The sequence below is a fragment of the Xenia sp. Carnegie-2017 genome, unplaced genomic scaffold, assembly GCF_021976095.1.
Source record: "Xenia sp. Carnegie-2017 unplaced genomic scaffold, XeniaSp_v1 HiC_scaffold_14, whole genome shotgun sequence".
Lineage (NCBI taxonomy): Eukaryota > Metazoa > Cnidaria > Anthozoa > Malacalcyonacea > Xeniidae > Xenia > Xenia sp. Carnegie-2017.
Window position 1 is genome coordinate 6,152,652 of NW_025813447.1, and position 25,305 is coordinate 6,177,956.

Consider the following 25,305-nt stretch of genomic DNA (forward strand, 5'->3'; position numbering starts at 1 on the left):
TACAATGTTGCAAAGTCTATTTCAACCTGAATAAATTTTTTAAAAACATTTGGTTAGCCGTACAAGTGCTGTATAACTAAAAAACGTTTAAGAATTTTTTTCTACCATGCCAGAGACATAAAAAAGACGTGGGTATTCTTTCATAACCTCTCGTATTGTAAGTTGGAGCGTTTTTCTAATCCATTCTGATCGATTTAAGACGGTCTTCTGCATATAACTTTTTAGGGTTGAGATTGGCTCCCAGTTGTCTTTCATCCACTGCTTTATTCCATCATGGTCTAATTCACTTAAAACTGGCTCATTTTAAGAAAAAAAAGCAAATTTTCTACAAGCACCATCAAATGAACTGCTAATATCTTTGTAATTGACAAATTTAACCTGGTAGAGATCTTGCCAAGTGTTTTAGAGAACTTCAAGTTGAGCCTAAATTCTTGTTCAGCCTGACGGTGTTGTATGCTCTTTCTCCTAACATTTCTAAGCCGTTCTTCCAACCACCCTGTAGCAGAATGAATCCCTTTTCCTGGCGTGTAGCAAGCGTCCTAAAAATTGAAAAAGCGATCACGTACAAGAAAGAAACAAACATTTTTAAAATACATCATTTGATTCCAAATGAAAAGTTAAACGTAATGAGAAACTTTCATATCCTTGACCCTCTTCATCTTTAAGAAAGGAAACTGCTCTACCACTGCCTTTGCCATTTGGATTTTGATGTCTGTATGAGGCCTGTATTTTAGAATTAATTGCTAAGATCTCATTTTACTATTGCGTTAATTTGTACAACTCTTTGATTTTCGATTTTCACGATTATTTACTATTATGATGACATCATAGGGAGACTTGCATTTTGCAGTAAAAGTGGTGAATTTAGTTATTCACATTTTCACAAACCCTTCTCCAAACTGATTAATTATGTAAGCCACTAGTATCTGAACCATCTTCATTCCGCTTTTTCTGCTTAATTTATTCGTATCCAGTTCGCAAATGACTTGAACACCAACTTCGGACTCCTCTAAAATCGATTTGATATTCTTTAAAAAAAAAGGATAAAAAAGTGTGTTTGATGTTTAATTGCTCTACAAGTGTTAATACTTACAAAATCATTCCTGGGTTTCTTTCTCGGTTGAAAGTTTGAGCCCCACAGCTCTCAAATTAGACTGATTTGCAGCTACTGACCGCTTTGCCTCGTTTACTTATAGCTGACAAGTAAATTCGGGGCTTGAAGATGCCTATATTGGATAAAATGAATAGCATTTATAGGAAAGTTTATATTCTTCAATTTAATTTAGTCTTACTTTACAAAAATTTGACACATTTTGAATTGTAGCAATGTTTCTAGAATTTTGTTAACAAATAGATTTTAATTAATCATTCTCTTAAGATTTTTCTCGATTGTGATAGGTTGATTGCAGTGCAGTTTATTTGTAATTGCACTGTGAATAAGTGTAATTGTACAGTTAAAATGGGTAAATGCACTGTAAAAAGTGTAGTTGCTGTGTAAATTATGACAACGACAAATTTTATGCATAAAATGAATTAAAGCGCAAATTTATCGTTCAAGTTATTAAACTTGCTATGTATTTTAGTCATATGTTACTTCGTTTGCTTACTCGTGTTTCGCAATCGAAGGTATACAGCATTTATACATTGGATTGTATGGTGTATAGTGACAGTACAATGGGCGCTGATGGCGCACGATGGATGTCAAATTTTATGCAAAGACCTCAAGATAATATTCAAATGCTTGCTACTCACGACAACATATGCCAATGAGACCTGTTAATTAAGTGCAAAACTGGCAATGTTTAGAAATTGTTCAGCTTATGACCGAAGTTTCTGGGTGAATTGGATGAAAGGAAAAGCGAATAAATTTCTTTTAATTTCTCACTTTGTACGTAAGGCAAATATTATTTCCGCATTTCCATATATATAGCTGCATTTCAATGTTAACGATTCGTTGATATCATTTATGACAAATACAGCGGTAGTTGCTTCGCAAAATGCAGTGTTTTTCACATTAAAAAGCTTGTTCTGTCGTTTATAGCTAAAGCAAAGTTTTGACGAAGTGACAACGCCGACAACGACCACAAACTTCCTCGTGCCATTCCCTTACACGGTCAAGCTTCGTACACGTAGTCGTAGTCGTCGTACTCTTGCTAGAGCTCTCTAATTTCTCTAATATCTCATAGAATGCATGCAGATATGTCAGGAAATTAAATTCTGTTTCAATGAGTAGTTGTAACGCCTTGAGAAAACCTTGCTCCCTGTTCCAAATAGTGGAAGTCCAAGTCATTCAGCAGTAATTTAATGTTAATTGGAAAGTAAAGCAGCTCTTCTTCCACACAGTCCATAGACAGATCAAGATTTCAGGTTTTTTAGAGCAGAACATTAGTGGAAGAAATCGTTTAGTCATCTGAGATACTGATTAGACAACTGGTGCTTTATTTTGTTCATTGATTTTAAATTTGTTGGTTGTCATCAGTCATATACCTTCACTGATGTTATTTCGGGAATTTTGGGGTACGATTTTTTAAAGTTTTTGGCGTAATGTTATCGGGCAAAGAAAAAAATATATTGAGTTGGTTTGAGTTCAAATCGTGTTTGTTAACCCTTCAAATTATGTTACTCAAAGCAATTCGTATCTCGTAAAAAGTGGTAAAAACACCTAAAGCCAATGATATCTCGTGTTTCTTTGTACGTACAAACCTATCAACACTTTGAAAATCGGCATTGAAACAACAATATGTGAATGAAACTATAAAAAACTGCTTATAGATATTTGTGCTCTCTTTGAAATTACGGTTGCTATGGCGTTGCTAGGTAGGATTCAACTGTCCAAATTCAGAACTAAGCATTGGTATACTTGAAATTTGATTTTCTTCAATAGTTTGATTTGCAGTCCAATAAGAATCTTCATCTCCTTCAAGGTGTCTTCGTTTACAATGAGAAATGCCTTCGTATTTTTTTAAAAAAATGCAATTCGATAAATACCCGTTTCGTGAACAAAAAGCTCAGAAACAAAATAATACAGCTAAAGCTAAGAAGTAAATAATATAGACACTGCATTTATTTACCTTCAAAAACATCTTGTAAGGAGGAAAGATTCCATTCTTCAAGTTTTTGATCTAAATCTTTATTGGATGAAAATATGACTTTTTTACTAAAACTGTATTACCTAAGTTCAAAGTGTCGAGCGGTTCTCGTACTTCTTTCCTCATTTCATGAAAGCTTAACAAAGCAGTTGCTCTCAGTCTCAGATGACAGGGTTTTCTTCATTATTTATCTCAGGTGGCCGGGTTGTTTTGTTGCTATGATCAAACGATCAAAAGAAACATACGTATTCTCAACTAATTATTTAAGATCAATGGTGTTTGTCCAGACTAGTGCTTCGCTTTTATCACTCGGAGGTTGTCATGAGCTGTATGCAATATACTAGTTGTTTTCCCCACTCCTTAAACTATTGACAGCATTTAACTATCGTTTTCCAACAATTGGAATCTCAAATTTTCTAAATATGTTTATCGACACTCAAAAAAGTTTTTTTTATTTTTTGTTTTTGTAAAAGCATTAATGGCGCAAATTATAAACAAATTTTGACATTTCGTCCCGAAAATTAGTGAGCCGCCATTTTGATTTTTTCTTAACCTGGATCTTGGTAGTTCAGTTTTGACCAAAAAATTAACCAGGATGTTTTTAGTGCGTATAAATATTACAATGAAGTAGTGGTTAGAGCTAATGATGAAAGTATTTATAGGCTGAATATAGTGCTAAAACGAAAAACTTGAACGTTGAGATTAGGGTTAGTTTTGCATGAAGGTGATTTTAAAAGGTGTCGAAAGATATGTGAGTTTTTGTCAGTTGTGGTGTGTTCCCTGATTCTGGTGGATAAGTGACGGGAAGTTTCGCCAATGTATCGGGAATTACATCCTGCACAATCGAATTAGTATACCACCATAGATTTAATAGAATCAGGGATAGGGTCTTTGAACGAAAAGCAGTTTTTCGGATGTTAATGTGAGTGCAGATGTTTGTAAGTCTGCGTTGTGTGTCGTGAATGATGTCTGATGTACGGTATATATATGGTAACAATTAAATAACACGATTTTACCATTTGGATATACAAAACTCACTGGATTGTACTGTTTAAAGTTATGCATCTGCAGCGAGTCATCATCAACATCCATGTAGGCACAACTTTATGACCATTTTACATTTGACTGTAGACACCAGGGGAAGGTCGCTAATATTTTTTTTTGCAGAGCGAACTATTTAGCGGAAACAGGTCCTTTGTTGGTTTTGGCGGCGCAGCTTCGCATCCATTTTTTTGGCGTCATCGCCCCAGTCTACTCACCCATCAGGCTATTTTAGAACTTAATGATATCTATGTAAACTTCCTATTCAGTTCGCATTAAAGGTGGAATAAAATATGCCAAAATATGTTTGCTTCATTAAAAATCTATTTAAAATGTCTGGTTTTAAATAGGTTTCAATGTCTTTGTATTGTATGTTTACAAGGAAAGCACACCAGATGAAATTGAAAATGTGGAAAGCCTGGATAAAAATGATGACATTGAGGAAATGGAAGATGACGAAAAAAATGTAAATAAGCTGAAGTTTTACTCGTTTTGATGTGTCGTTTAAGCAGGATTTTCCGTGACATGCTTATGTTTTGAACAGAACCAGTCGGACATGACAGTTGTGTTGTCTAAACAAACCTCGATTGATCATCTTGATTCAAAGATGAGAAATACTATCGAAATTAATGAATTCAATCAGCAGATTAACAAGTCTCAAAAAAAGGTAAGAGCATAAATTTTTTTTTAGGAAATTCAATTCTGGATAAACCTGGATAGGAAACTTTACTGACCTCTTTGATGCGTGCAACGTCGTGCACATTCTCAAAAATTAGGGGCAAGTTAGTTGGCAGGCACAATGATACTCCGATGTTTTAATGGTAAAAGTTGTCGTAAAAGTCATAAAACTTCATCCAATTCTTTCTCACTTTTAAAACATACTAAATAGTGTATACGATTTGACTACGATTTCGAAAAAGTGTTTAGTGCGTGCATTTTTCATTTAAATCAAAGTATATTTGGCTTCAGAAGAATCGTGTGTGTTTCTTTCGCCAGAATGCCAGACCTCCAACCCGATTTTAGTTTTCCAATCAATAGCATTCTTTGGCAACAGTACATTACTGTATGTTGTTGAATTATTGAAGTTTCTTTCTTTTTATTTAAAATAAATGTTACATATTTTGATATTGAAGTCGGTATATCACTATTACATGTGATTGAGGATGTTGCGTGGGTCTGAAAGCTTTTTATCAAACGAGGGTGACATATTGATCTTGTCGTTTATCTGAGAACTTAATAGCCCATAAGCTGTCTTAAATCCAAACTCCCATTTTGCCGAAACCCCCTCAAATATGAGCGTTAAATGCAGTATGATTATTCACCGCCAAAACTTCATGGTTTAACCAATCATACAATCCCAAATGCTATGTAGGACACTATTTCCAAAAAATGATCGACAAGTTCCAGGCAAACCTCCACAAACCATCTGCAATGAAAATTGTCCAAAGTTAGGCTACGGCTTACAATTATATCCTTCATCATCAATTCTCATAAAGACGCATGCCTAAAAAATATAATTTTTGGGAAGCTTATGCAGCTGAAATTTGGCAATTTCAATCAGCCAATTATATTGACAGTTTATTTGACTTTTTATGTATGAGTAGTATGTGGCTCTCCTCACGAAAAAATCCAAGCACGAGTGAATATATAAGGTGAAGAGTAATCGAAGGATTAACTGTAATTACCGTACTTTTAAGGTTATAACATTGCCATTTTTGCTGTTCTTGGATGGGTAGCAAATGTGTGCGAGAAATACGGGTGGCATGCATTTTTATTACGTTTCACCTGCCCTTGAAGCAGTAGATATATTGTTCCTCTTTTTCTGGATGAAATAATATTTCTCATGCTGATGTTGCATTTTGGTCTTTTCTATCTGCTGATGTCTTGTATTGGTTCTGTTATGTGCAAGGGGTTGCTAAAATAAAAGAGCCTTGACGATTTATCGCGGGAAATCACCAAAGAAAAAAATTGAGCACAACGCGTCTCAGGTTAATAGCAATCTCTGCATAACTTGTGTAGAAAATTGTGTGAAGTTTGCCAGTTTTACTGGATGTAGTCAAAAAGTATGACGACTTAGAAACAAGAAAGAACAAAAAAGCCAAGAATGATTGTGCCAGAAATCAACAGATTGTTGGAGTCCCCTTCGTGCTGAATGGAATGCTCGATTAGTAGTTGACGAGTTTGGTCTCAGCTGTGTTCTCGCCTGACAAAAAGAGGTTGTGAAGCAAGAAGACATATTTCTGGATAAGTAAGAAACATAAGGTTGAAAGAAGATCAGATTGAAATAAGAAAAATGTGACGCATCTAGGTCTCTTATGTCTATCCAAGCACAAGACTTTACAAGAGCGGACAACGACTAAAATATCACATCGGATAGTGCAGCGCCGCGCTTTATTAGTGGAAGTAGCTAAAATAGAATTCTAAGTACAAGAAAACATTTTGTAATCATTGTAAGTCGGCTAATGCTGTTTCACTTTGTTAAATGTTATCATCACTGGACAATCCACCGAGGAAAGAACGCCATTTGGTATGACAAATCGTCATATTTCCTACGCTGTCAAAATAGATGATATGTCTGGCGTCTCAATTAAAACGCAAGAGGTTTCATTTCAAAGTAAAAGGTTTCTTGGCCCCCTAAAAATCCGTACCTAAATGGGCTTGGGAGAGTATAGGGAAAGAATACCTTCCTAAACAACTCGAAATATGCTTTTGTGCTGTAAGAAATTAATCAAAATCCACAGATATCGTTATTAGAGTCGTTGAGGCATGTTTATAATATTGTGCTACAACAATAGAAAGCATTATTTCTCAAGTTGTAGTGTTTTTATGTCATTTCGTTGCAGTTCTTGCAATTAAGTCATTTCTTCATCTATACTGCATTTAATGGCAGTAAGACTTATATTAAATAATTGAAATGGTTTAGATATCTAGTAGATTGGGTTCTAAGTCAATTGCTGCGTGCAATTGAAAAGTAGGGCAAAAATCGTTTTGACGATGAGTATGAAAAATAGCACGTGGTCATGAGTTTCCTATCCATTATTTTATCATTCACCGTAAATTATTACGTGAGTGGTGAGTTTCAACGAATCTTTGTTTTAGCTATTTAATTGCTCGATTGTCGTTTTTTGTGGTTTTTTTAGGAGATGAAGAGAATTAAAAGGAATAAAAGAAAATCGAAAGGTTATTAATGCTATTATGATATCTTTATACTTAGGGGCTTATTACATGAGCCCGGTAGCCGGGATTTAGCCAAGCGTTAAATGATTTTGGCAATTGGAAACGATTCAGTACTTATCATCAGATAAATCTTCTCAAGCAATTTTACAATATTCTGATTTAATAACTTCTCGAAACGTTTAAAATTGAAAGAACCAATTTGCCATAATTTGAGAATTACAACCGGAGTGACGCGTAGTGCTTTGCAAACAGTTGTAATTTTTAACCTTGAAGTTTTGGCTCCATTCAATCCCTTGAAATCATTGGGCTAGCTTGCCTCCATATAATCAAACCCTGAGTGTATAACGTTGGATGTTGCCTCTTAATTTAGTCAACCTATGTTACAAATAGTGTGCATAAAATTTTTATGGCATTGCTACATGACTATATCTTATAGATTTGATGACATATGACTTTGTTTATCTCTAATGGATTCAACAGTTAAAAGTCTAGCTAGAATTAAATGTACAATTTTTAAAGAATGTGTGTCGATCAAGATCCACCGCGCAATTTTGTTTCAGTTTACATCGTTACTTTTTGAGCTTGCGATACACTAAATTCAATTTCGTCACAACGTCGTCTAAATTATCTGAAAAGTTAGCTAGAAAAACATTGATTAAAAATCTATTTTACATTAATTTTTATTGTTGTCATTATTTACAGTCTATGCAACATAGACAGCAATAACAAAATCCGCCATTTTCTTTACCTAAAAAATGGCCGTCACGCTGTGATTAACGAGCAATGCATCGTGGTTGACACGCATTCCTTAATGAAAAGCTTTAAATGCTCAGCGATATTGCACTTCTGAAACCATAAAAAATCCTGTAAAATAAGTATGCTTTCATTGATCCAATGAATTTCCAGCTAAAGCCATGGTAAAAATGGAAGAGCGTATGGTCGACAGCAGCAATGAAGATTATGATTTCGAAACAGACTTAACGGGAGAAACTTAAAGATATTTCAAGATTTGAGGTAACATTTTCATTTGTAAATAATCGGAGATTGAAGTCATGGGTTATCGTTGTGGACAGGTATCATTCGCTGCTTGCATTAGAAATATGGCTTGACTGAGCGTACGTAGAACATTGGTGTTTTAACAATATTTTAAACAGTCGGATATTCTTGTCTCAATATCACTCAAATAATCAAATTGAATTACAATTGAATGGAGTAGAAATTAAATTCAACGAAGCATCAAAGTTTTTACAAGGTGTGAGTTTTTGGCACTCTTATCAATGCTAATCGTAAATTTAACTATAATGTGAAGCTCATCTTTGCATTTGAAGCCCTTATATAGGGTGTACCAAAAAAACGGAACCCGTACGAATAATTATTTGAACATTAATTAAAATCTACATAAATTAATTAGACTACAATTGCTATTTGTTCCGCCTGGTTTGATTTAGTTACACGCTAGTTTGTCCATGTTGTTGTGCGTTATGGAAAATATGATTACGTTTTTTGTTACTGTTATAACTCAGTTAATGTTGCTTTGATTTACAAAACTTTTGCGTGATAAATTTGAGACGAACATTAGTGTATGACATTACTTTTGACTTGTTTTTGCTTTTACTATTACAAACCATAGAACTGTCAAGTTCATTAAACTGTGCTTAATGGCAATTACATTATTGTGCGTAATAGTTTCAGTGAAACATAATTAATTTATGTGGGTTACGTTTTTTGGGCGGATATTTTTACAATCGAAGTATAAGAGAAATAACATCAAATTCTGGGCCACAGAATAAGGAATATACCGAATGGTCACTTCACTGTACAACTTGATGTTGTATATTTAGGTAGTTTATTGGCTGCTGTTAGCCAATTCATCATTCGTATTTGTCCAAAAAAGCAATTGACTGGTTGCCATGAAAGGTTAATGATATGCGTAATAAGATATGCGTGGCACAAAATATTTCAATGGAGTTACCTTTCTTTGTATTTTTATTCTATGTCAGGGCCTTAAAAAAGCAAAAAAGGATTTGCAGAATTCCAAGTTCTAGATTCTAGTTTCTTTAACTTAAATGGATGTGTAAATAAAAATATATAGAATGTAGAGATCAGAGCAGTATGCAAACAATGACAGCACATGTATTAGTGACACTTTTGAAACATTGTTGATTCTATTGAACCTATTTACAAATCTACAGGATGTATCCGGGTGTATTTACAACTCTACAGGGTGTGATGACATAAATTTCACCATCCATACTCATATGAGGCTGATTTCAATTAAATGCAAAATTTCGGGCGATCGACCCTATGGGCCCAAATCGTTCCTTTACTCTCACTTTCGCCGGTCAACAAATATGGCCGATCAACAAATACATTGAGTTCTGTAATAACTGGAGCGGCTATCTCAATCACGGCTTAATCATTGAAGTAAATATAACTGGAAGGCAACCTTCTCCCGAAAATTTGAAGCGAAATTCTGCTGTATCGTTACCAGTCTTTCCACTCATGTAACAAACACGACCGAAACAAAATATTTCGGTTGTTTGGTGATTTTGACAGCGGATTTTGAAAAAAACTACGAAAAAAACTGGAAATCAATTGCAAAAATATGAATTTGTCCAGCTCATTCATAGCCAGATTTCTACAGTAATAAATTAATCAAGCAATCGTTTCTTTTTGAGAAAAACGAACTTACCAAACCGCGACAAATGCGATTTGGAAATTTTGCAAAGCTGCATGGTGTGCAAACATTTTGCAATTGTTTTAAACATTTCTCAAAAAACGTTAAACCAGTAATATTGACTTAAAAACACAATCGAAGTAAACAAAACTATATTTTAAAGTAATATTTACGAAGAAAAACATAGCTTGTTCTCACCCCAGTCCTTTTTTAACTTAGAGCGCATGTTTTCCTTAATTTTGCAAACAAAAATTATTTTTCACTGCATAATTGTCGTCTTTAGAACAAAGAAAAGTTTTTAGGATTGTTCAGTAAACATGCCAAACACATGTGTGATAATTGGGTGCAGGAACAGGGCTATTTCTCACCACCTATAGCTAGGTGCGAAAACTGTTGCATTTCACTGGTAAAAATTACGATACATAAATTGAAAAATGACATCAAACAAAACAGCAATTTTAAAGCTTTAATATGCTTTAACTACAAAAATAAAATTTTAAAAAAACTCGATACAATACTAATATACATAAATTCTTTATTTTGACGACGTGGTCGTATGCAGTATTTGTTTGTTTTTCTGGTCACAATTGCAATAAAATAATACTTTTTCACAGTAAAATTGTAAAGTAGGTGCAACTGGGTTCATACTGGTTTTACAAGGCTTACAACTTTACTTAACTGGACAAGTATTACTTATAGTCATAATATTGGAAGTGTAATATTTAAAATACTAGATCATGAATATGTATATATATTACAGATTTCCCATGAGAAATAAGGCAGTCCTACAATTATGGGGGCATTTTGTTCAACAAGCATCTTGAAGTACCATGAACAGCAGCAACAAGTGTGCATCGTATATGCAGTGACCAATTTCCCACAAACTGACTTCATTAAACCCCCCCCCCTCCACAAAATTGCAAATGCTGACTTAAAAATTATGCCATACCATCTATTTCCCATAACTTTCATGTTCAGAATGTCGTAACTTCTACAACCCATTCAAATGCACAGCTGAATAGACTAGCTTTCAAATAAAAGACCTTTTGCAGCTACCTCTTCAGCCTTTATAATTAGTCGTATTGGATTTCTAAAATAAGATTTACAAATGCCTCAAGCCTTTGTATTTTTAACACGTATGTTTACCATTCGAAAGGTAAATTAGATTAAATGTAGATTAAATGATTAATGTAAAAAGTTGAAACCATGGACGAAGTTGTCAAGATTTTAGAAGATAAATTGGTGATCAATTCAAAAGAGGCAGAAAGTCTTTTGTCCATTTCAATGATACACAACCTTGTATAACTGTAGAGATAACTAAAATGCTCTTATTCAGGCAGAAGATACTCTGATGAAATCAAAGAATTTGCACTTACATTTTATTTCTACTCGCCAAAAGCTTATAAATATGTTCGATCCATTGTTCCACTACCCAATCCATCTTGGATGAAAAAATTGTCTGCGTCCATGAAATGTGATCCTGGTTATCTAATGAAGTTGTTGCTTCCTCAAAGAGCAGAGACTGTGGTTTGGTTATTGATGCAATGTCAAAACTAAAACAAACAATATGGATCCTTAGGTTGATCAGTATTCAGGGTTTGTTAATATTAGAGGTGCACTTCCTAATCATCAAACAAACAGATTGGCCTCTGAAACACTAGTATTTTAATTAGTTGGCACCAGAAGTCATTGGAAAAGTCCCATTAGGTACTTCTTGGTTAAAAAAATCAATGCTAAAGACGAAGCATCATTGGTAATAGAATGTCTTGAAAAGACATCAAAGGCAGATTTAAAGGTATGGTCCGTAATAGCTGATAGTACTGCAGTAACTCTTCACACATTTGAAACTCTTGGTTGCAACTTTAACGGTACCTATGATGAAATGCAGTCTTCATTTATCCATCCAACAACTGGTGAAGATGTGTTTGTAATCCTTGACCCCTGTCATATGTTAAAGCTTGCACGCAATGCACTGGCCCAACTTGGTTCTTTTAGGGATGGCCAGGGGAACATTATAAAGTGGAGTTACATAGAAAAACTTAAAAGCCTACAAATAGAGGAAGGATTAAACTTAACAAACAAGCTTACGAGTAATTGTTAAATTATTCGTGATTCAGCAACAACATTCGGATTGTACGTGAAATATTTATGATTTTATTGTAGAACAAATAACAAGTTAAGTATCAGCGATCAACGATATTACAATAACAATTTCGAATATCACTTAATCTGACATGTGTCATATCTACTTAATTATGTATGCAATGCTATGTTGTTTATGTCTTTTCGTTTGATGTTCATATCTTAACAGTAATCACCTTAACTTGCACAAACATAAATTAAATGTGCGACTGCCGCACAAACATTAAGCTCCTCAGTGGCAAATGCTATATTGACTTTTTGAACAAATCTGCTAAACAGTAATGGGACATTGACATTCGTATTATCGACAAACTTTTTGACTTCCTTAACTCCGGGAATCTACTGGCTAAAGGTTTTAAGGCACCTCTTCAGCTTTCAAGTCAGGACACATGGCAAGAACTATTATCATCATCAGCAGAATATCTATTAAATGTAGATATGATCTTCGCACTTTGTTGGACAATTCAAGCAATTGTCTCATGAACCTGAAAAATTCAGGTAACTCAACGGGATTCGAACCTCTGCGGTGCCGGTGCAGTGCTCTGACCAACTGAGCTATGAAGTCACACAGTGGTAAGCAGGTCAATTTTGTTGAGTTGATGAGACAATTGCTTAAATTGTCCAACAAAGTGCGAAGATCATATCTACATTTAATTTCAAACACCGCACTGCATAAAAACATTCTTTCGTATGACATTCCTTTGTCATTAAAAATCAACACACCTTTCTCTCAACTAATTTGTTCATCTCAGCGCAAAACATTTATATTTGGGTTTGTTACCTGCATCAATTCCACTGTTTCAATGGCAACACAGATGCTCTCTTCATCCATTAACCTATTCAAGTATCTCTTGACGTACAAAAATTCACAAGACCATAATGAATTCTTGTTTTCCTTCATTCGCTCAAGAGGTGGATGGAACAACCACCTTTTACAATCTCCAAATGTATGCCCTTCGAAATATGTTGATGAGAAATGCTATTACTGCATCAAAAAATGCACACTGTTTGTACTTTACTGGCCTTAACAACCTGTTACCACTTTTTCATACCACGAAACATTCACCCACATTACATAATCAGTAACAAGAAACTGCTGCCCAAGACACTGACGATAAACTTCATGCCATGGTGCGACATCTCCACGAAGGCAACAGCGAATTTATTTCGAACGTTATATTTTACATCGCAGGATACATAGTTTTGAAGTTAATCAACAATTTATTTTCCCCAGAATGCAAACGATACCTTTGTCCCTTACCAAAGTCTTTATCCGTAGATGACCATGATTATACTGCTACAAAATATCATGAAGGTGGCAAAGCTTCAGCTTTCGTCAACTTCGTTAACAAATGTGGTTTGCAGATTCCATCTTCAGGACGATCACAGCACCCAACTCAAAAAGCATATTGCTGACTAATATTTCACTTTGCGTCTTTTTAACTACGGTGAAAATTATACAAGGGAGATCGTAAATAAAGGAAAAACAAGTAACAGGCAGGGGCGGATCTAGAGTATGTCAAATCCGTCGCGCGACTGATGTTTGAAATTCAAAAATTACCCATTCATATTAATTAAAAAAATCATTAATTATTCTTACTTTATTATCGCATTTACTTCGTGATAAAAATCCAGCTTTATTTATTATTGAAAACTAATGACTAATCCAATGAATATCTCGTTGGTAACCAGATCAGTTGAATTTTAATTGACCTGGAATAACCGACTGATAAGCGGGGTGGCTCAGGGGCGGATCTAGGATTTTTCAAACATCAGTCATAAAACGTCGGAGGCGCTCCGCACCTGGGGGGGTCTGAGGCTATCTCTCCTGAGAAATTTTGAATTTCAGAGCCTTAAAAATGCCATTTTCAGCGTTTTAGAGCATTACAAAATGTATTTTGTGGGCATCGTTTTTGCATAAATACAACACATTTTGCTTACGTTTTTTTCAAAAAAAAAAAATGAAGTGAACAATACTTGAATGTTTTGCCAAATATTTAGGCTCATTATTATGCCAAATATATGGCTCATTAGCATGTCTAGCAACGTAAAATTTATTTTACAATAATGCTATATTCAAAACAGATATAGCCTTTAAAATTTCTACCAAGTTGTCAGGCATAGATCCCTAGAGACCCCATTTAAACCTCTATGTAATGAGTTAAGTTAGAAATTTGGTACTACAAGTGACAGTTCATAGATATAGAAAGCTCAGACTTCAAACCATGCAAGTTTATTGTAACCTTTACCCATCTCCACATCAGTATTAGCAAATTCACCTTTTGAGAAAAACTCAAAATTTTTTCTGCCAAAGATTAAGCAAAAGTATCAGAGTGAAAATTTGCAGTTAAGGACAGCTTAATGCCATAAATGTTTATTAGGCATTTCACTTGACTATTATCTTCTTCAAGGTGTGCTATATAGCAATCACTAGTAGCATTGTATTATCAAATACAAACAGAATGTAACCAACATGTCTTTAATTATATAATTACATGAATGTTAAAATTGGTTCATGTGTCATGCTTACTGGTTATGATAAATATCTTTTCATATGGTCAAAGCTCGTTTAAATGTAAATCTGAAATAATTTAGTTTAGAAATTATAATGATCATCAGAAAAATTACCTAGTGATCATGAAAAATACTTTGCTGTTTTGCCAAATTTCAAGGTTTATCTGCATACATAGAAAGACATTTTTACTGTATAGAAAATGCTTTTCATACATCAATAGCCCTTTGGAATTTATGGCAAACAATCTGGTATGAGCCGTAGATTAACACAACTTTACATCTCTACATGAGGTGTTCAGTTAGAAAAGGGGACAATATGTGACATGGGACAACATTTCATGTATCTGAAATACTAAGGTTTAATACCATTCCAGTCAAATTGTCAAAATAAAAAGCTTCATGGATCAGAAGACTCAAAATCACAGGTTATAGTAAACAGCTTCTCATGTAATCAATGTTAGTTTTCTCAAATCTTAAACAATATGTAGTATAACTGTCTAATGGTTGAATGATCAATGATCATAAACTGAAAAGCCCCAAACATTTGTTTATGATAAAGTAAATAATAGAATAATAGTATGGCGCCTTATGGCTACAGATTTTTTGTCCATTGAAATATATTTGCAGGAATGTAGGATTTCGCTGCCATATAACGGTCACGATTCCCCAAGCACTAAAGAAATCATAGCTAAAAGTCCTTCGGCAACAACAATTTTAGAAGCATCTATCTGCTTACCATACGCCATATTAACATAAATCGCATCACACACTCGCATAAATTGACTTTGATATATTACATTCATGCATACACTTCAGTTGTCCTTTACTTACGATTTTGGATGTTAATTTTTGCTGATAAAACTCAAAACAATGTTGGCTTGCTTTTGAACATCAATGACTGAAATGTCGCTCGCGAGATCGTCTTTGCCAAGCATTTACAATTCATCCATAAATTTTTCGCCCTCTTGAAAATATTCCCAGTTTGGAAAGCAGCATTCATGTCAATATATGAATTTGTAAAAGATTTCCATAAATTCCATCTGATTGTAGTTTAGTTTCTATCATGCTTTAGAAAATTATTATGAAACGATCAAACATTCAATTCAGACAGTGAGCTTGACTATGTTAGTTCAGTTGGCGATCAGTCGAAATCCGTCAAACCAATCACAATAAAGCAAAAATTCAAATGAACCAATTACACGATAGCAAGTGGACTCCCTTATACGTCCGGCCACCCTTATTATCAGTCGAGATTATTCCAGATCGTCCACTGATCTGGCTATTGACCAATAAAATAAGCGTTTTTGACGTTCATAGACTCCTTTATCCGTCGAACCAGTCAAGCCACCCCGCTTATCAGTCGGTTATTCCAGGTCAATTAAAATTCAACTGATCTGGTTACCAACGAGATATTCATTGGATTAGTCATTAGTTTTCAATAATAAATAATGCGGGATTTTTATCACGAAGTAAATGCGATAAGAAAATAAGAATAATTAATGATTTTTAATTAATATGAATAGGTAATTTTTGAATTTCAAACATCAGTCGCGCGACGGATTTGACATACTCTAGATCCGCCCCTGGGGTGGCTTGACTGGTTCGACGGATAAAGGAGTCTATGAACGCCATAAACGCTTATCTTATTGGTCAATGGCCAGATCAGTGGACAGTCTGGAATGGTCTCGACTGATAATAGGGTGGCCGGACGTATAAGGGAGTCCAATTGCTATCTTACAATTGGTTCATTTGAATTTTTGTTTTATTGTGATTGGTTTGACGGATTTCGACTGATAGCCAACTGAACTAACATAGTCAAGCTCACTGTCTGAATTGAATGTTTGATCGTTTCATAGTAATTTTTATAAGCATGATAGAAACTAAACTACAATCAAATGGAATTTATGGAAATCTTTTACAAATTCATAATTTGACATGAATGCTGCTGTCCAAACTGTGAATTTTTTCAAGAGGGCGAAAAATTTATGGATGAATTGTAAATGCTTGACAAAGACGATCTCGCGAGCGACATTTCAGTCATTGATGTTCAAAAGCAAGCCAACGTTGTTTTGAGTTTTATCAGCAGAAATTTACATCCAAAATCGTAAGTAAAGGACAAGTGAAGTGTATGCATGAATGTAATATATCACAGTCAATTTATGCGAGTGTGTGATGCGATTTATGTCAATATGGCGTATGGTAAGCAGATTGATGCTTCTAAAATTGTTGTTGCCGAAGGACTTTTAGCTATGATTTCTTTAGTGCTTGGGGAATAGTGACCGTTATATGGCAGCGAAATCCTACATTCCTGCAAATATATTTCAACGGACGAAAAATCTGTAGCCATAAGGCGCCATACTTTAGTATTTATCATTTTTATCATAAACATGATACTACATGTTTAATCTAGCTCATACACCCATAGAATTATAAGGGCTGTGATGTATGAAAAGCATTTTCTATAAAGTAAAATGTCTTCCTATGTATGCAGATAAACCTTGAAATTTGGCAAAACAGCAAAGTATTTTTCATGATCACTAGGTAATTTTTCTGATGATCATTATAATTTCTAAACTAAATTATTTCAGATTTACATTTAAACGAGCTTTGATCATATGAAAAGATATTTATCATAACCAGTAAGCATGACACATGAACCAATTTTAACATTCATGTAATTATATAATTAAAGACATGCTGGTTACATTCTGTTTGTATTTGATAGTACAATGCTACTAGTGATTGCTATATAGCACACCTTGCAGAAGATAATAGTCAAGTGAAATGCCTAATAAACATTTATGGCATTAAGCTGTCCTTAACTGCAAATTTTCACTCTGATAATTTTTGCTTAATCTTTGGCAGAAAAAAATTTTGAGTTTTTTCTCAAAAGGTGAATTTGCTGGCACTGATGTGGAGATGGGTAAAGGGTTACAATAAACTTGCATGGTTTGAAGTCTGATTTTTTCTATATCTATGAACTGTCACTTGTAGTACCAAATTTCTAACTTAACTCATTACATAGAGGTTTGAATGGGGGTCTCTAGGGGGTTCTATGCCTGACAACTTGGTAGAAATTTTTAAAGACTATATCTGTTTTTGAATAGCATTATTGTAAAATAAATTTTACGTTCCTAGACATGCTAATGAGCCATATATTTGGCATGATAATCAGTAGTATTGTTCAAGTATTGTTCACTTCATTTTTTTTTTGAAAAAAACGTAAGCAAAATGTGTTGTTTTTACGCAAAAACGATGCCCACAAAATACATTTTGTATTGCTCTAAAACGCTGAAAATGGCATTTTCAAGGCTCTGAAATTCAAAATTTCTCAGGGGAGAATGCTTCAGACACTTTAATTATAAAAACGGTTCTTCTAAGAACCCTCAAACGCAGCAAAAGGTTTCTTTTTTCGTTTCCCGAAAACAAGCGCATGCGAGATATTTGGATTGAAAAATACGACGCAAAAATTGGAAGCCAACAAAGAGCTCAAAATTGTGCTCGCAACATTTCGAGAGTTCGTGCTTCGTGCAAAATTTTGAAGCGATGCAATCAGTTGGATGGACAGCAGGACGGCTTCGCCTTAAGAAGGATGCTGTATCCACGATTTTTTAATACTCTGTGGAACCCACAAGTGTAGCATCTAAAAGGAAGCAGCCAACAAATGTTAGAACTGCATTTGAGAAGAGACGAAGGCAAGAGGTGATTATTATAGTTATAGTTAGCAATATTTGTTTACATTTATAAAAACTAAGCTATATAGCATTGCCAAATTAAGGACAATTTTATAATTTTAGATTATTGACGACGTTCTTGCAGAACATGACGACTTTCTTGTATGCGACGACCACGATGTGTCGACATCGGCTCGAAATGTTTGTGCGTTTTACCTCAAAGGAAGTTTGTCTAAGATAAAGATGTCAAGATATATGTAGACAGCGAAACAAACATATACAGTGGTAACTAATTCAGACTAATGTCGTTTGATCTTTTCTTTGTTATTTTAACTCATAGAAAATTCCTTAACGTACCCTAGAAGCGCAATGTGAAATGCCAGCAGCCATAACAATCCGTCCGCAAAAACACGTAAGGTCAAGAACCACTCAAACAAAAGTGCCAAATATTATTTTAATTTTATCTAAAGGTTGAGTTAATTTCAACAAAAAATCATAGCACACAGACGTCATGTGAAATTGAACATTTTGATGATAGCGCTGTATGGTCTGATACAGAAAGCACGTCGACGATGAGCAATAGCTACAATGGATCAGACTCTCACTCGTTTTCTTCACTCTCAGGCATAGGTCCAGTGTCATGTGTGTACACGACCATAGCTGTTTTTACGACAGCTTCATTTGTGGCAAACTCTTCCTCTTGTGTGATACAAATATGATCGCCATGTATCAAAGGATCAGTATTGTTTACCTCTTGGCAACATATACTTTCCCGTCCTGTACTCATGACCACACAAAAGCCACACTCGCACCTAAAAGATAAAAACATTGTTTTTACTTTGGGAAAAACAATGAAGCATCAATAAAATGCAACTAACCATTCAACATTTCCAATTCTGTTAATGTATTTATCTTCGCTTTCCGATGACGGAGAATTGTCATTACTATGACGGTATGACCACCTTGCGCGTTGGCCAAAGGCTCAAACATGTAAGGTTGTACCTCATTGTTATTGATGACAACATCATAATCGGCTTCTTCTTCAGAAGAATCCATTAATTTTTGATAAATAAAAAACAGTAATAGCAAACTACCGAAAGCCGTGCAAACACTGCGTGCAAGTCGTAGAACGATATAAGAACGATGCTTGTTTATGTCAACTAATACGTCACTCTTTCCCAGTTCCCAGACTTAAACAATCTCACGGCGTTTTAGCAATGGTCATCGAATATCGTGTTTTTACCGATTATAACCCTAAATATCTTTTGAAATATTTTGCGGACAACTTTGAAACTTGGTACGTCTTATTTTCACGCTATAGGCATTACAATAAAATAAAGTTGTCTTCTAGCTTGCATGTGTCCTTTAAATAAAAAATGCGTCTGTGCTGTTGCTGTTAAAAACAGTGTGTGAGGTCTGTCCTGTTTATACTGAACCTGGGGTTGTGAGTGAATATTAGGTCAATTGCTAGGTTGATGGTTTCAGTAAGTGGTATGTTAGTAAATAGGCTTTCAACGTCGTAGGAGATGAAGAATTTGTGACAAGAAGTTGATGAGTTGAAAGATGAGAAGTCAATGAGAAAGCTTCAAACCAAACAACGAAAAGCAGAACTAGATGTTATGTTTCTCAAAGATTATCATTCATTCGGCGTTTATCCAAAGTTTCTCTGCTTTCCACTACCTAATGTCAACCACCAAGATAGCTTTGCGATACGCAAACGATTATTACGCAGCGCAATCAAAAAGCGAACAAAGGAAGATCGGAAGTTATCGAATGAAGTAACGAAAATATCAGAAAGTTTAAAGAATAATCTATCCTCTCTCGACTGGAGTATTTTAAACAAAGCTCTGGAAAAAAACATAACCAAATACTTACAAAAGACAATTACCACACATCGGAAAAAACTAAGTAATCTTACGAGGAACAGAACTCCACCATTCACACACACGAGACGATAACCAATCTATCATCACACCAATTAAAAGACGAAGAACTAGAACTCCTGAAAAATGGCCTTGGGCTCAGCATTAAACCTCTACGACTCAACTCAACCGACATTCTGGCAATATTCGAAAAAATCCACCAAACTCGTACATCTCATCTTATCACCCGACAACAGCTGACTTCAAAAAACATCACATCCTTAAAAACATTCGCAACAATCCAAACATTATCATTCTCAAACCGGACAAAGGCAACGGCGTTGTAATCATGGACCGTCAAATGTATCGTAACTCCTGCTTTAAAATCATTAACAATACAGCAAAGTTTACCCCACTCAAAGAAGACGTCACACTACCACGTGAAGCCAAACTACAACGACTGTTAAGGAAGCTTCTAAAGAAAGACTTGATTAACAACAAAGTTTATAATGATATCTTCCCCAGAGGTTCTCAACCCTCACGCTTCTATAGCTTACCGAAACTTCGCAAAAAACGAGAACCAGAACAATTGCCTCCACTACGACCGATAGTTTCATCAATTAACTCGTACAACTATAATTTACCTAAGTATCTTAATTCTCTACTAACACCACTCATACCAGATGACCACTCCACTAAAGATTCCTTCAATTTCCTCGACGACTTCTCATCTTTCAACTCATCAACTTCTTGTCACAAATTCTTCATCTCCTACGACGTTGAAAGCCTATTTACTAACATACCACTTACTGAAACCATCAACCTAGCAATTGACCTAATATTCACTCACAACCCCAGGTTCAGTATAAACAGGACAGACCTCACACAACTGTTTTTAACAGCAACAGCACAGACGCATTTTTATTTAATGGAAAATTTTCTAACCAGACGGACGGTGTTGCGATGGGCTCACCCTTAGCACTCATACTTGCTAACATTTTCATGGGCTCACATGAACGAAACTGGCTAAACAACTACAACGACACTAAACCACTAATTTACCACAGATACGTGGACGATATTTTTTGTGTTTTTATTAACGAAACTGAGGCCATGAAGTTTTATAATTACATTAACACACAGCACGCAAACATTAGATTTTCATTTGAAACTGAACAACAAGATCAACTGCCATTTCTTGACATTTTACTAACAAAATCCCATGACAGCTGTACAACATCTACATATCACAAACCAACATACACAGGACTTCTGACGAACTATTTTACTTTCACACCACTTTCATACAAAACCGGACTTATACGCACACTAATCAACAGAGCATACAAACTTAACAATACGAACAATGGCTTTCAACGAGACATAAAAATATCACATCCACTCTTTTGCGAAACTATTTCCCACTACACTTTATTAACAGAACTGTAAAACGATATCTCGACAACAAGCAAAGCAACAACCTCAAACTAGACACCGTAACTCCTGACACGACGATCACGACCAACACAAATGAAAACTCCAAAATAAAAACTCTATACTAAAACTCAAACTACCATACATCGGACATTACTCACGACACACACAACGCAGACTTACAAACATTATGAAACGCTTCTGTACAGATATTGACATTCGACTAATTTTCACATCATTCAAAATCAAAAACCTTTTCTCATTCAAAGACCTAATCCTTGGTTCAATTAAATCTATGGTGGTATATGAATTCAATTGCGTGGGATGTAATTCCCGATACATTGGCGAAACTTCGCGCCATTTATCCACCAGAATTAGGGAACATACCACAACAGACAAAAACTCTCATATCTACCGACACCTTCTTAAGTCTCACTCATGTAAAACCAACTATTCACCCTCTTGCTTCAAAATCATAGACACTAACGACACCTCATTCTCCCTTAAAATGAAAGAAGCACTCCACATTAACAAAACTAACCCTGACCTCAATGTTCAAGTTTTTAAATTTAATACAATATTTAGTTTATAATACGCTCGGACGCTCCCCATTAATTTACCTTATTTCCTTTTTATTGTTATAATTGATGTATCATATTACTTGTACATAAACCTTGTATCATTTATTATTTCACTCATACTAAAGATGGCATCATGACCGAAACATGTCTATTCTAAAAAAACTCGTCGTGTATATTAAATGCGCATTAGCAATAGTGCTTTTACGAAATTATGGAAACTTTATTATCATTATTATTATTATCAATCTTTACGGAGGATAAGACATTTCCGTGATAAAAACTTGTAGCGTAAGGCTCTCTCCTTTTAAGTAGACTTGTCTCGTTTACAAAGAAGAGGAGTGGAAGGTTAATTTTTCCAATGTTGTTAGATGAGGTCGTTATTGTTTGTAGTTGATGGATAAAGCATTATGCTGTCAATTTTTGTTTAATAACATTCCAACTATTTAACCTTATAAAAATTATTTAAAAATAAAATATTAGAAGCTCTCGCATGAATTATCACTGCTTTATTCAAAAGTTTCACTGTGCAATTTCCATTTGCAAAAATCTATTTCGAACATCTCGTATATTTTGGTTTTACTTTGTGTTGTCAACTTCCGTGTATCAAAAATGATAAAAATATTATAAAACATGACATTAAATCAGAGTGGAAGCCGTTCCTTTGAGCTTAAATAAAGCAGTATAATTTATGCGACAGCAAATTGTTTTTTAAAGCGTGTATGATTTCTATTTTTTCGATGAAAAAATTTTCTGATTATTGTAGGTATGGCTGTCAATTTTCAACGAACCTTGTCCATCGCGGCACAAAATTCGGGTCTAACTAACCTTCTGACGTCATGGGGATTGTCGGCATTTAGCTTTGTTGTATTGCCGGCTTTTAGTCGATGATTGTGTTATGTGTTATACCTGAAAGATCCGATAATGTCAAATAACAATTCGTAGGAGAGTTATGAACCTGACAATTCTGACATAAATTTCATTTTGGGGGTACATAATGGCTAATGCATGCCTTTGCAAATTCATCTCATAATGAAGGCTTGTTAATGTAAAGGCACTTCTTTCTCGTTCAATGTGTAATAACGGCTTTCACAAACCTTAACTAGCTTTAGCAACATGACAAGTCAAAATCTTATTAGCAAAATGACGACGATGTATTTGACTCCGCGATGTAAGTGACTTTTCAAATTAACGTCTTCGAGACAAATTTATGTTTTTGGTGTTACCATAACGAGACGATATTAGGATATACTATCCAATTTTGAAATTTTAACACTTGTGGTTTGCAATTAACAATCTCTTAATTTAATTACGATCTGTTTAAAATTGCGAATCAATCTCGTTCTGCTATGTTCTTCATATGCGTCTTCACAGTTTTGCGTATATACGCAGTCAGTACGGTGATTAGTCTGTGTTATACTAGTCAAGTAAAAGTAGAACTTCTAGAACTGAATAATTTTTGACGTTTAAGTGTGAGACATAGTGTGATGGATTTTTTACATTTTCTACTTTTTATGATTTCTATTATCTTATCTATATATGCTATATTTTTTATTGAAGTCAAGATATATGTATAAAGATTATAGTCTTTGAGTAAAAAGTCTTAATAAATTTTAAAATTCAAGAAGGAAATTATGAAATTGATAATTATTTCTTTAAATAATGTTAAATTACATTACATTATACCGCAAATACGCACTGTGATGCTTTTTTTCCGATCGTGCGTGCGTTGACCGAAAGCAACTCTTATGTGGGAACCGCAATTGTTACTTTATTTCCGAAACAAACATTTTTATTGTCCAAAAACCTGAAAAACTGTTTACACGACATAGTGTCAATGAATACAACGAATATAAGTTCTGTTAAGTATCAAAATTCATTAAAAGCTAGTGCGCCGGGCTCTAGTGTACGACGTGCAAACCGATTGTTATCAGTGCTGGACTGCCACGTTTCCCAAGTGCGGTGCGTAATCGGAAGTAGCACTTGAATATTTACCATTCTAAGTGCGGTACTTAACAGGGAGCGGTTTCAAAATTAGCGTTGACAGTGGCGTTGACGATACTAAATGTCTGGGGGCGGTTTTACGAAATGCGTTTACTTCGCCAACCACCGTTCAAATCGCTATACACCGTATAAATTTTATACGCTTGAAGAATTGGATTTTACGAAGCCTATTTCAATCTATCCACCGGTTAAATCGACTGTGTAAACGGTCTAAGAAGATCATATATCCACTGTATAAACGGTCTAAGGAGATCATTTATAATAGCTGTGTGGAAATGTTTTTGTAGTATGGCTTACAGATTATCTGAAATTCATTTCTACGCTCTCCTTTGAGTAAATATACAGGCTCATTAAAGTTATAGATGTAAAATAGGAGATGAAATAATGGAGTGAAACACACGATGTTTTATCGTTTAGTCGAGAAACTACCCATAAAATAAATTAGGTCTTCTCAAAAACATTTCCACCGATAATTCAAAAAGTGAAAAAGCATTTTGTCGTCTTATTTGAATCATAATCTGTATTCTGAAGATGTTACTGTCTTTTTTGAAATTTGTTATTCCAATCTATGTCTTGTCAAGAACGAAGTAGTCAAATAAAAAATCGCAGACAGCTAATTTCTGTCTCAAAATTTTATAATATTCACAACGCTACGATTTTTGCATATAAAGATTTTAAAAAGACATAGTTGCTGATATAAACAAATGTACTGCCGATAAAATTATATTTCTTGATTTTTCCCTTTGATTTGTTAAATAGTAAAAACCTGATTTGATCCTGCTCTGCCAAGATATCACACATGTCCCTAAGACTTTGCATCAGTTGCATGTTGCAAAGATACACTGAATTGTGATGGTTACCCAAATCCTGTATTATACGTGCCGTCCTTTCCCACTATTGTGATTTTACATTTGTGCTAGAACTTTGCATTGACATTTGATATAAAATAAAAATAAAGTTTAGAATCAAACCTTTGAAAAATGACGAATAATGGCCACGATAGAGAATTATATCAACTTATATATTGTTGCTATAGCAACCAAAAAATGCATCTTAATTTCCGTATGTTGGCTTTTCACAAAAACAGATCTCCGGAGCAAGAATTGTTGAAAG

General features: G+C 34.6%; 1 protein-coding gene and 2 long non-coding RNA genes across 6 annotated transcripts in view; 1 reads left to right on the top strand and 2 right to left on the bottom strand.

Moving 5' to 3' along the window:
• Window positions 1–9,496, top strand: part of LOC124434601 (guanine nucleotide-binding protein-like 3 homolog) — a 32,024-nt gene extending 22,528 nt beyond the window's left edge. For all 4 annotated transcript variants that reach the window (XM_046984491.1, XM_046984489.1, XM_046984490.1 and 1 more), the window contains 4 exons: window positions 4,513–4,596; window positions 4,675–4,797; window positions 7,271–7,310; window positions 8,214–9,496. In XM_046984491.1, coding sequence (XP_046840447.1) covers window positions 4,513–4,596; window positions 4,675–4,797; window positions 7,271–7,310; window positions 8,214–8,302 — 336 coding nt within the window. In that variant the 3' untranslated portion in view covers window positions 8,303–9,496. The remainder of the gene's footprint in view (window positions 1–4,512; window positions 4,597–4,674; window positions 4,798–7,270; window positions 7,311–8,213) is intronic.
• The window catches only part of LOC124434602, a 27,897-nt gene continuing 2,592 nt past the window's right edge, over window positions 1–25,305 (bottom strand). The window contains exons 3-8 of the long non-coding RNA XR_006944839.1: window positions 12,908–13,569; window positions 1,094–1,226; window positions 877–1,009; window positions 379–539; window positions 106–293; window positions 1–26 (exon numbers count right to left, since the gene is read on the bottom strand). This is a non-coding gene — a long non-coding RNA (uncharacterized LOC124434602). The remainder of the gene's footprint in view (window positions 27–105; window positions 294–378; window positions 540–876; window positions 1,010–1,093; window positions 1,227–12,907; window positions 13,570–25,305) is intronic.
• LOC124434603 lies at window positions 5,073–5,989 on the bottom strand. The gene is made up of 2 exons (XR_006944840.1): window positions 5,816–5,989; window positions 5,073–5,556 (listed from the first exon to the last, which is right to left on the bottom strand). It is a non-coding gene; the product is annotated as an uncharacterized LOC124434603 (long non-coding RNA).